The 16,699-nt window shown below is 44.0% G+C and overlaps 1 protein-coding gene across 4 annotated transcripts in view; it reads right to left on the reverse strand.

Moving 5' to 3' along the window:
- TIGAR (TP53 induced glycolysis regulatory phosphatase) overlaps window positions 1-16,381 on the reverse strand; it is a 21,249-nt gene extending 4,868 nt beyond the window's left edge. For 3 of the 4 annotated variants that reach the window (XM_069581473.1, XM_069581472.1, XM_069581475.1), the window contains exons 1-6: window positions 16,176-16,381; window positions 10,597-10,634; window positions 5,033-5,154; window positions 2,605-2,682; window positions 1,860-1,970; window positions 399-812 (exon numbers count right to left, since the gene is read on the reverse strand). In XM_069581473.1, coding sequence (XP_069437574.1) covers window positions 399-812; window positions 1,860-1,970; window positions 2,605-2,682; window positions 5,033-5,154; window positions 10,597-10,634; window positions 16,176-16,207 — 795 coding nt within the window. In that variant the 5' untranslated portion in view covers window positions 16,208-16,381. Of the gene's footprint in view, window positions 1-287; window positions 813-1,859; window positions 1,971-2,604; window positions 2,683-5,032; window positions 5,155-10,596; window positions 10,635-16,175 lie in introns of those variants that run through there. The other variant, XM_069581476.1, reaches the window with a different exon arrangement.
- Window positions 16,382-16,699: the final 318 nt, after the last annotated feature.

Genomic DNA, 16,699 nt, shown 5'->3' on the forward strand with positions numbered 1-16,699 from the left:
TCAGACATTAAAGAAAAACATTAAAAAAAAAAAAAGACATAGTAACCCAAACCATAGTAACAGGGCTATTCATGCCTCAATTCACAATACTGAGTTCCCTCATCCATTTACAATACAGAGAGGTCTCTGAGCAGGGTGGTAAAATTACCCTGGAAAATTCCAACTGTACTTGCACCAAAGAAGTCCATTTTCGATGGTTTTCTATTAGTGTTTTCTATTAGTGTTTCACATGGCTCTGATTCCACTCGAGTTTTATAACCTGCTGTAATGGACAGCTTTTTAACTGTTTCCAAATCTGCATTAGCAGAGGATGGAAGTAAAGTCAAGAGGCACTCGCTCAGAGGCTCACATTTGTTGATTTCCATGCAGATGATTCAGATTTAGGGAGTTTTGCTCACCCCGGCCAGGTGGCCCTGCAGGTTCACACACACACACTGGGCGGTTGGTTTCCCTTTGCCTCCTTTCTCAAAGTTTAGGATGAAGACAGTCATCCCTGTGTTAGGGCTAACTGACGTGAGCTCAGACCTGCTCAGAGTCGCTGGGAACGAGCACCTGAGGTCGGTCAGAAAGTAATCCAACAGGCTTCGCATGTAGGCGCCGTGACTCACAACTAAGACACTGGCTGCTAGGCCCGGGGCACCGCTGTCCGAGTTAAATGTGGAGGCACAGTTTTTCCCTAATGGAAATATCTCTGCCAGGGAACTTTCCAGACAGCTGCTCGGGGAATCCTGGGAAAACTGTTCATTCTGACTGGCTTCTTTCAGGATCAGTTGACAAAGAAATTCAAAAAAGTCTTTGCCACGCATTTTCAGCTGCAATGAAAGAAAAAAAAAAAAAGGTGAAATAAAGTGACATTAATGACTATCTTAAGACATAAACAGGCTTCCCTGGTGGCTCAGATGGTAAAGAATGTGCCTGCAATGCAGGAGACCAGGGTTCAATGCCTGGGTCAGGAAGATTCCCTGAAGAAGGGAATGGCAACCAACTCCAGTATTCTTGCCTGAAGAATTCTACAGACAGAGGACCTGGCAGGCTACCATCCATGAGGTCAAAAAGAGCTGGACACAACTGACAGAATAATACTTAGGGTAAAAACAGAACTGATTTTTCTGCAAGCCAGTAATACCACAGAAGCAGATGAAGCTCTATTTCTATTCATTCAATCAGTACTTCCACTGATACTAGTAGGTAAGTGCCCAATATATTCCTGGAACCAAGAGAGCACTTTGGGGGCAAAGGTGAATAAGATACAATGCCTGACTCCTGACTTGAAGCAAACAGAAGGTCATGAAACAGTGTCACCTAGGAAACTGCATCCAACACTTCTGAAGTTCAACGACAGCAAGGATGAAAAGCCGTCCCTCGCTAAACTCATATAAAGTCCTTACAAGGAAACTATGAAAATTAAAAATAGGGGGAGAGATGATCACCCGTAACACAACTGAGCAGCAGAAGACTCCAGGGGCTATGACGTCACCTGGAGGGGTGGGGCAGGGGAGGCGTGATGGCCCTGCGCCTGAGTCTATCGGCTGCCCTCCCCCAGAGCAGCACACACCTGCTTCACTGACCCCCACCCGTCACTGCAAAGACTCCTGCTCCCCGTCCTTAACAAGACCATCTAATAACCCATTTCCTCAAATCCATGATCAGTAATGATGCCAAATTAATAAATGAGATAAGACAGGACAGGTTAAAAGGGGGGGAAAAATGGTATCGTGCAGAGTTGTTTTGTGAACCAAACAACTTGCAAATTGCTTAGCTAAAACTCAGAAACGTCTTGCTCACACAAAGCGTCAGGTTTCAGCTACTCGGATGTCAACCAGCTCGTGGACACAGCCACTCTCCCCTGGGCTGCATACCTGGTCCAAGGTCTCTCCTCCGGGTGGTGTGAACGCTGGGCACTCCTCCCCCACTGCTTTAGCCATGGCCCTCAGCTCGCTCAGCGGCCTGCCTTCTGCAGCCCCATATTTCTGCAATGATCCAACAGACAAAAGTGCCTCAAGGGGAATTTGCAATACACAGACAATTAAGTACATGTTTGCGGCACACTTTCAGCTTACTTTATCTTATCTCCTCTGAAAAGATGCAAACCCAGATCCACGTGACTTCAGAGCTCATTAGCTGTTTAGGCTCTTAAAAATCAAGCCTTAGCAAAACGCACAAGTCACAGAGGAAATACCAATGGCCAAGAAACATGGGAAATCTACCTTCTCAGGAATCCATAGTAAGAAAGATTAAAATGACACCTTTCATAAGTCATTAAATCAGAAGACCACAGAGACCACTAACAGCCAGTGTTGACGTAGGAGGATTGGAGGCTGGGAAGAGAACTTTTCACTTTTAAACTCTTCTGTACTAAGTCCTCACAAGTATGCCTTGCTTTTATACTTTAAGATGCCTCTCGCCTACGATTTTAACGATTAAATAAGACACTATTCACAAGAGTAAGCAAGAGTAATTGCCACACAGTAGATTCTTCATGTAATAGCCAATTTCACACCCCAAGCAGGAAGGCATTTGATTTCTAGCCATGGGATAAACTGAGTTGCTGTAGTGATATTTTATGGCAGAAGAACAACATGTAAGTAAGCTATTAATACTTACCCTTTCTCGAAGTCTTGAATCATACTTTACTGTCACATCTTTGCAAAATTTGTTCTTCTCCAAAATCCCATGCACGGTCTACAAATCAGAAGACAACCATTTCTTCTCTCATAAAAATAATCATTACTGGGGACTCCCCTAGCACGCCAATGGTCAGGGCATGCTTCCATTGCAAGCAGCACTGTTCAGACCCTTGGCTGGGGAACTAAGGTTCTGCATGACACGCACCCCGCCCCCCAAAAAAAATCATTCTGGGAGGGCTCAGGATGGCATCATAGAAGACCCTCAACTCACCTCCTCCCAAGGACAAGAAAAACCCCAAAAGGCTAATAGTAGATTTTCTAGCAGAAATCTTACAGGTGAGAGGTAGTGGTGTGACATATTCAAAGTACTGAGAATTCCAGCTAAAAATACTCTACCCAGCAAGGTTGCTCAGAATTGAAGATAAAATCAAGGGTTTTCCAGATAAACAAAAACTAAAGGAGTTCATCACAACGAAATCAGCCCTACAAGAAATATATATGGGGCTTCTTTAAGCTGAAAAGAAAGGGCACTGATTATATCAAGAATACATGAAAGCAAAAATCTAATTGGAAAAGGTATATATATTAATAAAGGTTGTAGATCAATCACTTATAAAAAGTTATTTACTGACAAATACATATATGTGTCAAATATATACACACATATATAACATACACATTTATAATTTTCTCCCTCCCTGTGTCTTATTTCTGTTTTGTCCCAAAAAACTTTTATGAAGACTTTTCTCCTGTGTTTTCTTATAGAAGTCCCATAGCTTTAGCCTGTAGACTTGTTCTATGATTGGCTGCAGGTTAGTTTTTGTGTACTGTGTGAGGCAAGAGTCACATGTCACGTTTTCCCAGATGGCTGGCCCATTGTTTCAACACCTTTCATTGAAAAGACCACCCTTTCAAACACAGAATTATCTTGGCATCTCTGTCAACAAAGTTCAACTGACCAAAAACACTTACAAAAACAACTGACCATGTAACTGTGGGTCCCTCAACTTGTGCTGGAAAGTCTTTATTTCACCTTAATTTTCGAAAGCACTTCTGAGTCGTCATTTCTTCAAAGTATCTTTTACGTTCACACTCACCCCATCTCTCTTCCCTCTTTCCCTTTTGCGACTTCAACTATATGTGATAGTGCACTGCCTGGTCCCGTCCCACAGTTCGGAGGCTCTTCATTTTTCCTTTTCCAGCCTTTTTCCCTTCCGCAGTTAATTTTGGAATGTTCCGTTTCCATGTCTTCACGTTCACTGGCCTCTTCTTCTACAGTGTCTAACCTACTGCTAATCCCACCCTGTGAAATTCTCGTTTCAGAGCACTGCATTTTTTATCTCTAGAAGATGGAGTTGCTTCTGCCGTCTCCTACTTCTCACCTCATGATCCTGTTCTGAGGGCAGTTTAGCCTCACCGTGAAGGGATGACACGCTCTGTGTTCAGCACAGCCTCCACTTGTGCTGTGGGAGCTCTAACACCTCCCCACTTTGTGTGGGCCCCAGGAATCAGCTGGACAACCGCACCCCAGCGACTGGTCTCCCCCAGAGCTCTGTTTTCTGCCCTCGTGTGGTTCCAGCCACAAGTGTGCAGACCAACTGTTCACCAAAGACTGAAGAGGACTTCTATACACGTGTCTAGAGTCTTCTCTGTGCATTTCTCTCTCCAGCACACCCCACAGATTTTAGTTACTTAAGCCTTCCAAATTCTAAGCTTTGTCCCCTCAACTCGGAGACCACTGACCGCTAGCTGGCTGCTTTTGCAGACGTCTGGGGATCACTTCAGTCAGAAAACCACGACAGCTGAGGGCTCATCCCCTTTGTTTCACTCCAGCTAAGTTGCAGCCCAGGCTTCCTGGAGTCCACTACCTGAAAACAGTTGTCTCACAGCTTTTGTCTTGTTTTCTGGTGGTTTGTTGGGGGAGGCTACATTCCAGCCCTGTTATTCCCCCATGGTTGTCACTAAAGTCTCCTTCCCTTGGCTTTCAGAAGTTGATTTGGGTTTTTCAAACCTCTGGGATTGTTTTTATAATAATCTGTTCCCTAAAGATATTTCACAGATCTTTCATTTCTTTATAGCAACATAATTGCTTTTTAAACTCTGAGTTCCAATATCTGATGTCTCAATCGTTTAATCTCTGTGGTGTTTCCACTGAGTTTCTCTCACAACATCCTCTGCCTTTTTTTGGCATTTTGTTAGACATTTTCCCCCAAGCTTCTCTGATTAAATTACCAAAATAAAATAAAATATAGAAGTGAAATAAAAAGAACTTCTGTCAGCGAGGAAAGGGGATTGGGGATGATGGTTGTGTGCGATTTAATTCTCTATGAACTCTGGGAGGAAATTTTCCAATGTACAGCTGTTGAAACTTTTGACTCACGAGCCTCATCCCTGACTAAACTTACCTGCTTTGTCCTTTTAAGGTCACTGGAGAAAACATGAGTAAACTTCACATCTTTAAGAAATATACCAGCAGCAGCTGCTTGTTTAAATCCAGTTTCTGAAAGAGGCTCATCTATTCCTTGTCCTGCAGTATTAACAGAAGGAACAGCAACGTTCAAATATATAACAGATACAAATGAAAATCACACCTAAGAGAATATAAAGAGCGTTCATCTATGTTTCATTAAAAGACTTCCTTGAGTACTTTCCACATAACTTTTCAGAAAACTAAAAGCAAGCAAAATTAAGCTATAATCCCTATAGAGGTTCAGGTATCCAAGTGTTTTCCAGAAGAATGTCTGCCTGATGGGAACTGGTGGGTGATGAGACTGTTCCCCAGCCTTGCACTGCCCACCACTTTCCCAGTCTGTTTGATTAGTGCTGCCTCTGATCTACCTTCTCGGCCCAGCTGCTGTATCTGGGTGGCTGGATGATCGCCTAGAGAAGTTTTCCTCCTTTATCTCCACTGTTCAAATTCCGTAACATACAGTACTGCAAATCCTTCTCCATAAAGGCCGACCAGCCTTCTACCAGCTTAGAGCAAGTATCAGTTCGGCCAGCGACACAACGCACAGGGCAATAACCCATCGTGAATGAGGGTCAGCAGAAACGGGTAACAGACTTGGAAACGCCAGTACTTCAGACAGCAGAGACTGCACACTGAACCACAGAAACAAGCAGCAGCAAGTCCTCAAAAACCAGACAGGTTTCTAAAAGGACTACACAAACCTTTTAACAATGAAAAACGGAATTGCTGTGGAGGTAAAAAAATATGAGAAGCTTCACGAACCCAAAGGTAAGGCTGAAGTCGTCCCCTGTGCCCCTTTCCCACAGATACGAGGAGATAAGAGCACATCTCAGACATGTTAAAGACATGGAGGAAGGACAAAGATTCCTAACTACAGCTAGTGGGAACTCAAGAAAGAGAGAAATGGAGAACAGGAAGCATGAAACGGAACAGGAAGTGCGAAATGAAGAATAGCAAGTGTGAATGGAGAACAGGAAGTGCGAAATGGAGAATAGGAAGTATGAAACAACAGGAAGTGTGAAATGGAGAACAGGAAGTGCGAAATGGAGAACAGGAAGTGTGAATGGAGAACAGGAAGTATGAAATGGAGAACAGGAAGTGCGAAATGGAGAACAGGAAGTGCGAAATGGAGAACAGGAACTATGAAACAGAACGGGAAGTGTGAAATGGAGAATACAAAGTATGAAATGGAGAACAGAAATCAGGAAAGACATAAAACTACAGATAAAGGAAACATGATGTACACCAAGAAAGATAAATTATTAAAAAAAAAAAAAAACCCTACCAGATTTAGTAAGAGAAACTGTAGAAAACCAAAATAAAAAGACTTTAAAAACAGCTACAGAGGAAGACAGACGGGACACCATGGGATATGATGGGACACCATGGCCATGATGGGATATCCACCATGGGACACCATTTGGTTGAGAGATCTCTCGACAGGAGCAAGGGAAGCCAAAATAAAAAAACCCAGCAGAGTAATAGCTTCTAAAAGAACCATGAGTCTAGAACTGGACTAAAAAAGTCTAAAGAAAATAAAAACAGAACTGCCTGGAATAGAACTGATTGAAACTATCTTTACCACCAACCGATTTACACGAGAGGACTTCTCAGAAAAGATGCTTCAGGAATGAAGGCCTGAGATGCAAAAGAAATGGTGACAGGAGAAACTGGCAAGTACGGCTGTAAATTTAAACAAACACTAAGTAAAATAATGCCTAGGTTGCACAGGGGAAAAAGGACAGGAGAGTAAAACAACAGCAAGTGGCGTCACATTTTTCAGGAGAGAGGATGTTGAGCATATACTTTATTAGGTATGAATGGTCAAGATATAAAGACAACTGTTAAAAGCACGGACATGGCTTATTTCAAGGCCAGAAGGCAAGGTAACAGTGGGTTGGGTAAGGGAAAGAAAAGCAGGCACCTAAGAAGTAAAGGTGAGTGAGAAGGAAAAGACTAGAAAACGAAGGGAAAAAAACCACCACAAAGGAAAAATCCAAACACACCAGAAACCAGAGTCAACATGGGTCAAACCACTCTCACCAGTTAACAAAAAGACTGCTTTTTTTTTTTTTTTCTTTTTTTTAAGAGAACCAGAATCAGCTGCCTACCATTGACAAGGTAACACTTAGGAGACCAGCCCAGCAAGGCTGAAAAGAAAGGGATGGGAAAATACACACCAGGAAAATTCCAACCCCACACAGCTGGAGCTGCCATGTCACTCTCAGAAATACATGACTTTGTGACAGATGTCTTACTAAGGATTGTGAAGATCACTATAAATAAGATTCAATTCACCTGGAAGATAGAGCAATCTAAATTTGCATGCGCCTAATAAAATAGCCTTAAAGTATATAAAAGCAGAATATATAAACCACAAATTGATAAAACTGAAGGTATTTAAGGATAAATTGGCTATCACAGTGGCAAATTCAATATACCTCATGCATAAACTGACCCTTAGGTCATACAGGCACATGAGTAAATTGACAAAACTAGTGAAGTATGGGAAGATTTGAATGGCAAAATCAAGATTAATGATTTGATATAAAATCCCAAACCCAATAATTAGAAAACAAAGATTTTTCTCAAACATATAGTAAATTTATAATAAAAACTGACTACGCTAACTAATTTCAGACATATTACCAAATAAACCATATTGTCAAAACAGAAATCAATCACACTCTAAGTCAATCACAAATGATGAAGAACAAACCCACACAGTCCACTCATTTGGAAATTTAAAAACAGTTCAAAATAACTTACAGGTCAATGAAGAAATCATAATGGAAATTTTAAGATACTTGGTACTAAATACTTACTAGATCACTGTAAATCAAAACTGTAGGCATGCAACAAAAACAGTACGCTCAGAGTTTAAAGCATCTGCCTGGAATGAGGGAGACCTGGGTTCGATCCTTGGGTCAGGAAGATCCCCTGGAGAAGGAAATGGCAACCCACTCCAGTACTCTTGCCTGGAGAATCCCATGGGGGGAGGAGCCTGGCAGACTTCAGTCCATGGGGTCGCAAAGAGTCGGACACGACTGAGCGACTTCACTTCACTTCAGAACCATATAGCTTGAATGCTTACAAAAATTAAAAGAAAAAGAAGGTGGCTGTAACTGAAGAAACTAAGCATCTAACTTCCAAAGTTAGGAAAAGAACACAAAACAAATTTAAAAAACAGGTCATGAACATGAAAACTTTTATTCATGGCCTTAGAAAACATCACTACAAACAAAGCAAGTGGAGGTGATGGAATTCCAGTTGCACTATTTCAAATCCTGAAAGATGATGCTGTGAAAGTGCTGCACTCAATATGCCAGCAAATTTGGAAAACTCAGCAGTGGCCACAGGACTGGAAAAGGTCAGTTTTCATTCCAATCCCAAAGAAAGGCAATGCCAAAGAATGCTCAAATTACTGCACAATTGCACTCATCTCACATGCTAGTAAAGTAATGCTCAAAATTCTCCAAGCCAGGCTTCAGCAATACGTGAACCGTGACCTTCTAGATGTTCAAGCTGGTTTTAAAAAAGGCAGAGGAACCAGAGATCAAATTGCCAACATCCGCTGGATCATCGAAAAAGCAAGAGAGTTCCAGAAAAACATCTATTTCTGCTTTATTGCCTATGCCAAAGCCTTTGACTGTGTGGATCACAAAAAACTATGGAAAATTCTGAAAGAGATGGGAATACCAGACCACCTGACTTGCCTCTTGGGAAACTTATATGCAGGTCAGGAAACAACAGTTAAAACTGGACATGAAACAACAGACTGGTTCCAAATAGGAAAAGGAGTACGTCAAGGCTATCTATTGTCACCCTGCTTATTTAACTTCTATGCAGAGTACATCATGAGAAACTCTGGGCTGGAAGAAGCACAAGCTGGAATCAAGATTGCCGGGAGAAATATCAATAACCTCAGATATGCAGATGACACCACCCTTATGGCAGAAAGTGAAGAGGAGCTAAAAAGCCTCTTGAGGAAAGTGAAAGAGGAGAGTGAAAAAGTTGGCCTAAAGCTCAACATTCAGAAAACGAAGATCATGGCATCTGGTCCCATCACTTCATGGGAAATAGACGGGGAAACAGTGGAAACAGTGTCAGACTTTATTTTTGGGGGGCTCCAAAATCACTGCAGATGGTGATTGCAGCCATGAAATTAAAAGACGCTTACTCCTTGGAAGGAAAGTTATGACCAACCTAGATAGCATATTGAAAAGCAGAGACATTACTTTGCCAACAAAGGTCCCTCTAGTCAAGGCTATGGTTTTTCCAGTGGTTATGTATGGATGTGAGAGTTGGACTGTGAAGAAGGCTGAGAGCTGAAGAATTGATACTTTTGAACTGTGGTGTTGGAGAAGACTCTTGAGAGTCCCTTGGACTGCAAGGAGATCCAACCAGTCCATTCTGAAGGAGATCAGTCCTGGGATTTCTTTGAAGGGAATGATGCTGAAGCTGAAACTCCAGTAGTTTGGCCACCTCATGCGAAGAGTTGACTCATTGGACTGTGATGCTGGGAGGGATTGGGGGCAGGAGGAGAAGGGGACAACAGAGGATGAGATGGGTGGATGGCATCACTGACTCGATGGACGTGAGTCTGAGTGAACTCCGTGAGTTAGTGATGGGCAGGGAGGCCTGGCATGCTGTGATTCATGGAGTCGCAAAGAGTCAGACACGACTGAGGGACTGAACTGAACTGAACTGTCAGTTTCAAATGAAATGAGACAAGTGAGCAGGGCCCATGAACAAACAAGGTAATGAGTCCTGAGGATGCTCTGGGTGGGTCCCAGGTCAGTGGGAAACAGAGCCTGGTTTCCAGCAGGAGGAGGCAGGTATGTGAGGTATTAAAAATCAGCTCCTGCAAACACCAGATGTCCCTAGCCCCAAAATATAAAACTCAACGCTTGTATCACCAGAGCACAGAAATAGCATGTCTAGCTGAAAGATATTCTTTAGAAGCCAGAAAAGCTGGATCACAGGAAGATTAAAAGAACCTGAGCCCAAATGAACAGAACAAGCTCGGCTGAGGGAGGAAGACAGAATAAAGTAACAACCCCATGTGATAACAGGAATTCTCTTTTTAAACTATTTCTTTGTTATTACTAAAAATAATACATCTTAGCAGGAAAAATACCATTAACACCAGCCAGTAAATTTTTGTTTCCAAATATGAAATCATTTTAAACTCTGGCAGATATATTTGAAGATAATTAGATCCAATACAACTCCTTAATCAGCTGAGAGGTCGCTCTGAAGCCTCCCACAAACAACTTGGAGCACTGGTCTTCATATCCAATTCACTCTAGAGACTTACTCCTCTTGAGTACCGTCTACTCTGATCATACTTCTGTGACCATATGCTCTAATTCTATAATCCCAGGTCACAGTCCAGACCTGCCCCTGGTCCCTCCTACCCTATCAGATCTCTTTACCCTGCATTTCACATGAACATGAACAGAGAGAGCTAAAAAATATAAGTCAGAGAATACCAACCTTGAATTATTTTCTCCTTGTTAAGTCTTGTTTCTCCACTAAAATAGAAAGACAGGGAGAAAGCCCTTATTATCAAATTAGGTTACTTTTGAAATTAGGGGAAAAAATTGGCAAGGAAAGGTCATATTTGTAAAGATAGCACATTGTACATATGTTAGACTCTAACCTGTAAAAATGACACTCTACTATCTGCACTTGTCTATTCTATGGACTGAACTGAGCTAAAAATTTCAAACTGTTCCGAAGTAAAATGTATAGATAAATCTTAAGTGAACTGAAGGCAGAGAATATTATTTTTCAAAGTATATATACAGATACACAATGGAATATCACTCAGCCATAAAAAGGAATGAAACTCAGTTGTTAAGTGATGTCGATAAACCTAGAGCCTGTCGTACAGAGAGAAGCAAGTCAGAAGGAGAAAACAAATACTGTATATTAACACATATATACGGAATCTAGAAAAAAGGATTGATGCACATCCTTGCAGGACAGGAATAGAGACGCAGAGGTAGAAAGCACATCAGTGGACATGGCTGGGGGGGATGGGTGGGCGGGCAGACGAATTGAGTAGCACTGGGATGTACACAAGACCACGTGTACCACAGACAGCTAGAGGGAAGCTGCTGCACAGTGCAGGGGACTCAGCTCGGTGCTCCGTGACAGCCTGGCAGGGAGGGAAGGGAGGGAGGCCACGTACGTACACGTGTATCTGACACGCTGTTGTAGAGCAGAAACTAACAAAACACTAAAGCAATTATACCCCAATTAAAAAAAAAAGTGCATGTACAGACAGAAAATTTTTGTTAAATCATCTTCTTAAATATGTTGACCAAAACTACTTCCCCAGGCATCAGGACCAAATAGGCCAGCCAGTCCATCCATTCATCTGCTGGGCTGAGCGAGCAGGTCCAGGGGACCATGAGCGGAGCAGAAAGGGGTACAGCGACCCACAGCCCCCACCCTGGCTTCTGAGTCCTCGAGCGGCTCCAGCTGCTCCGCTCTGTAATGCTAAGGGATTACAAAACCAAACCCAGCCCATTCTGAAGCAACCAGAAGAGTAACAGGATGAGAAATACTGTCACAGAATAACTGGACTGAGGCTAGGCAGGGGAGGGCGGGGGCGCACTGGCACTCTATGGGGCGTATTTTGCTCTCAAATCACCTTATAAACATCACAGAGGAGCAATCTAGCAACAGAACTTTTTTCCCAAAAAAAAACGTGCACAAATATTTAGTTTTACAGCTTTGTAAATGTTACAAACCAAACATTTCTCGAGAGGTTTGTACAAATCCTTGAAGCAACTGGTTATAACTAGCTTATTTGGGGAGTGGGAAAGAAAAGTGGGTGGCTAGAACAGGTTTACTATTAATCCACTTCCCTAACCAAAGCTTGGCTTGTAGCAGCCACAGGGAAAATCAGGAGAGTGGAAAGGTCAGAGGAATGTATTTTGAAGGAGTCAGGAGTAACAGCACTCATTTTCAAAATCTGCAGTGTGATTCACTTCCAAGACAGATATCTGACTCTGTAAGAATCCCAAGCCTTATGATAAGAAGCCAAGTCTGATGATTGGCCATTTATAGGCCCTCAAATATGCACCGTTCATTTGGGGGATTATCACGCTGTTCTTCACTTTAAAAGACATTTTGTTAGTTCTGGTTTATGCTTGATAGCGTTTCTCTAGAAACCATATAAGAGAGCTTAATTTCCTAACCACATCCTTTTAAATAATTCAAATTCAGCAGACAAGTACTTGGGTTTGCCACAGGAGAGACAAATCATGGGACATTAGTGTACAACTGGGGCGAGTTGTCAAAGTAGATATGCTCTGGTATACACGAGAATGGAGTGTGCTCTCCTGCTATTCAACCATGAATATACAGCCTTACAGTGATTCCTCCACACCAATTAATTCATTTGAAAATAGAGAAGTTTGCAAGGGCTAGGAATGTGAGGATTTTCACTGGATGGTTGGGTGGAAGTTAGGGAACGTAAAATACCCAATTCATGATACATTTGTCTATATTAGATTAGTCCTAGCTGCACAGGCTCTTCCAATTAATCAATCCCAGAAAACACACATCACAGGAACATAACAATTACATGTGTCTTTATAAGAATTTACAGATGATCCAATATTCAACTTGCCTGCTCTATTAGAACAATGATTAGCATTCAATGAAAACTAAGTTAACTGCCCAAAGAGGCAGAATTAAAAACATAAAATCAGTGTTGTCAATACCTATACTAATTTATCATCTTTCAGGAATTAAAAGTAAATGAAACTTAATTTGTAAAAATGTTTAAAGAACTAGCTAAAAATGGAGTGAAATGGGATAGTTTTGCAGGCAACTAATTGCAAACATCTACAAGAACGTTTGAAGGGAACCAGAGGCCTTTCTGCATTTATTGGGCTTTTCAACAATGCTGTTCTAAGACCATGAGAAACTACAGCTCAATCAGATCAGCAGACTTGAAGTCTGAAATCTGGGGTATTCTGTTCCAACAATGACACACACTGGCACTCTCACATTCAAGGATGTTGATGAAGATCAACATGCTGACAGTAACAGCACAAGATTCATAAAGAATTTGGCTAAAAAGCACAAGATTCATAAAGGGTTTGGCTGAGCTTAAATTGCAATTAAAAAGTTTTCTTCCATTATCAGAAGTCACTGTTCAATAAAACTCAGTTCAGTTCAGTCGCTCAGTCCTGTCTGACTCTTTGCGACCCCACTGACCGCAGCACGCCAGGCCTCCCTGTCCATCACCAACTCCCAGAGTCTACCCAAACCATGGAGTCAGTGATGCCATCCAACCGTCTCATCCTCTGTCATCCCCTTCTCCTCCTGCCTTCAATCTTTCCCAGCATCAGGGTCTTTCCAATGAATCAGCTCTTCACATCAGGTGGCCAACGTATTGGAGTTTCAGCTTCAACATCACTCCTTCCAATAAACACTCAGGACTGATCTCCCCTAGGATGGATTGGTTGGATCTCCTTGCAGTCCAAGGGACTCTCAAGAGTCTTCTCCAACACCACAGTTCGAAAGCATCATTTCTTTGGCACTCAGCCTTCTTCACAGTCCAACTCTCACATCCATACATGACCACTGGAAAAACCACAGCCTTGACTAGAGGGACCTTTGTTGGCAAAGTAATGTCTCTGCTTTTTAATATGCAGTCTAGGTTGGTCACAACTTTCCTTCCAAGGAGTAAGCGTCTTTTAGCATCTTGTTTCTTTTCCTGAATGAATTATCAAATTTTAGCTTTAAGAATTCTGAAGGAGGACACTAACTATTCCCTATCAATTATTTCAACACTTTCTCTGCAATTTCTTGTGGGTGCATGTGTGCTCTGTGGCTAAGCAGTGTCCGACTTTTTGACCCCATGGACTGCGGCCCGCCAGGTTCCTCTGTTCATGGGATTTTCCAGGCAAGATTACTGGAGTGGGTTGCCATTTCCTCCTCCAGTGGATCTTCCTGACCCAGGGATCAAACCTGCATCTCCTGCATTACAGGTGGATTCTTTATCACTGAACCACCAGAGAAGCCCTTTCCCATGAACGGAACAGAACAAACCAAGTTGTTCTTATCACTCGTCACAGTCAAATCACAAGAAGTAAAAAGTAGCTTCTGAAATGGCTGCTGGAAGTCAAGCAATCCACAAACACTAGGCTTTAATTCTGAAATAGGAGGCAGAAGGGAAAAGCAGTTAACAGGATGGGCCACAGTACTGCCACCTCAGTTTAAACCCCCTTCCCAACTCATCATGTGATTTTAAGCAAGTCACATGACCTCTGTGTCTGTTTCCTCATCTGCAAATTGAGAGGCCCTCTTTACCTCACTGGATGGTAGTCAGAATTTAATTACAACAGTACCTGGCAAATACTAATTAATTAAGACTTATTTTTAAATTAATTCCTCAAAGGATTTCTTTTAGGAAACAATTTTACACCTTTCAAGCCCTTTTTAAGAAGGGAGGAGGGGATAAAATACACATTCATGTAACAATTGTCTACTAAGCATCTAAATAGGGATCAGCTTGTTTTTCAAGGGGTGGTTTAGCCTAGATTTTCTAAGGCTTCTGGGCTTCAATTTTATGTCAGGCCCTGGGTCAGGCATCTAGAAAGTGCTCCAAATTAACAGGAAAGAGAATCCCATGGACAGAGGAGCCTGGTGGGCTACAGTCCATGGGGTCGCAAAGAGTCGGAAACGACTGAGCAACTTCACTTCACTTCTTCACTTCACAATTAAGACTAGTTCCTGGTCTGCTACTGAGTAGCTATAGGTCCTTCGAAGGTCACATGATGGTCATAAATCATTCTATAAAATGCAGAGGAATGGGGTGGAGAAAGCATCTCCATTTCTCACTTGGCCATTAAAATCCTGTGAGTCCTAAAGGGACAACTTCAGATAACAGCTGAGATAACCTTCCTATTAAGGAAGAACAGGACCAAAAAAAGACAGCAACTAAAAGCAGCTTGACAAGGTTAGACCATTCTGATGTTCCTTGCAAGCTCCAAGAAGTCAAAACTGGAATCTTAGTTACCTGCAAGCCAGTCCTCTGATACACAGAACTCACTCAGAATGCTGGTCCCACTAATCACACACGCATATTGGACGACAGCCTGCATTTTTATCAGAGTTGTCCCTTACAAAAACAAAAGTTCCTTAATTCTCTTACATGCTCCCCACCCCTCCCCAGTGCGATGCGCTTTACCTTTCTAACATTCAATGATCACACTAATCCAGTGGGGTGGGGCCTATCACTATCCCCATTTTATAAATCAGGAAACTGAGGTGGTGTAAATTAAGTCGGTTAAAGGAAGCCCAGGTTACAAGGCTCCCAGGTGGAGCCCAGATTCCAATCTGTGTCGCCCTTGCTTGAAAAATCTGTGCTCCTGACCGCCCTGAACTCAATTAACAACACCGGGCAAACAGAGTCGAAAAGGAAAAGGAAGGCATGGCAAGACATGTCAGCATTTGGCTCCCTGTAACGTTGTATGTTAAAAATATTTGTCGTGGGCAGTGCAGGCGGCTGAAAGCAGGGCGAGGCGCACCCCCCACCCCGCCCCGCCAGCCCCCAGCTCCTCCCCCAGCGACCGAAGCTCTGCGGGGAAGAAGAGAATCTCAGACCCGAGCCTGGGGGACCGAGGGGACAAGAGCCTGCAGGGGAAAGGTCAGCCCCGAGCCTGTCCACGCTGCAGACCCTGCGGGCCCAGCTGGGGACAAACGCGCGGCCCGGGAAGTGCGGGGACTCGACTGTGTCTTCGGATTCAGCCGCCCCACCCAGCTGGGGTGAGGTGGGGGGGTGACCTTGACCTCACTCCTTCCGACATCCCTGTCCCCACGTACTGGGGGACCGATGACATCTGACCCCTGGCCTTCTGCTCGGCGTCGCTGGGCCAGGAGGGCCGGAAGAGGGTAACTCACGGGGAACACCCAGAACTCGCCAGGACGAGCCGCAGGGGAACACACAGGACAGGACTGGCGGGGCGGGTGCGGAGCCTCGGTCCCCCCGGCCCAGCCCCACAGCACGCCACGGAAGGGACAGGGCAGCCCGCGACGGCCGTACTCACTGCCGGATCACGGTCAGAGCGAAGCGCGTCATCCCGCCCACGCCCGGAGCCAGAAGACCAAGGACCGCAGCGCCGCCCGAATCCGCACCCGCTGCCCCGCACTGCGACCGCCAAGCCCCTCCGCTTCCGCACCGCGCCGCCGGCCGGCTCCACAGCTATAGGTGAAGGCGGCCTCTACGTCACTCCCTGACCAGCCAATCAGGGAGGCGGGGGCCCGGCTGGTCGCGGAGACTGATGGGCGGCCAGATCCCGCCCAGGGCCGTGGCGCGTGCGCAGCTGCGCGCAGGCCCTTGATTGGAGCGCGGCAGGTGCGGCGGCCCCGCCCCGGCAGACGGGTCGCGCCAGGGCAAACCCAGGACTGGAGGCTCCGCGATGATAAGGCTGCTCCAGCTCCGATTGCGGTTAGTCTGATTTAAGGCTGGAGTGAGGCCAGCAGTCCTGCTTCGTGGATGTACAGCTCCAGACACGTTCAGTCCTAGGGTTTATGTTAACCGCTGGCACTGGGAGCGGGAGTCAGCAGTGTG

Source organism: Ovis canadensis, chromosome 3 (assembly GCF_042477335.2).
Source record: "Ovis canadensis isolate MfBH-ARS-UI-01 breed Bighorn chromosome 3, ARS-UI_OviCan_v2, whole genome shotgun sequence".
NCBI lineage: Eukaryota > Metazoa > Chordata > Mammalia > Artiodactyla > Bovidae > Ovis > Ovis canadensis.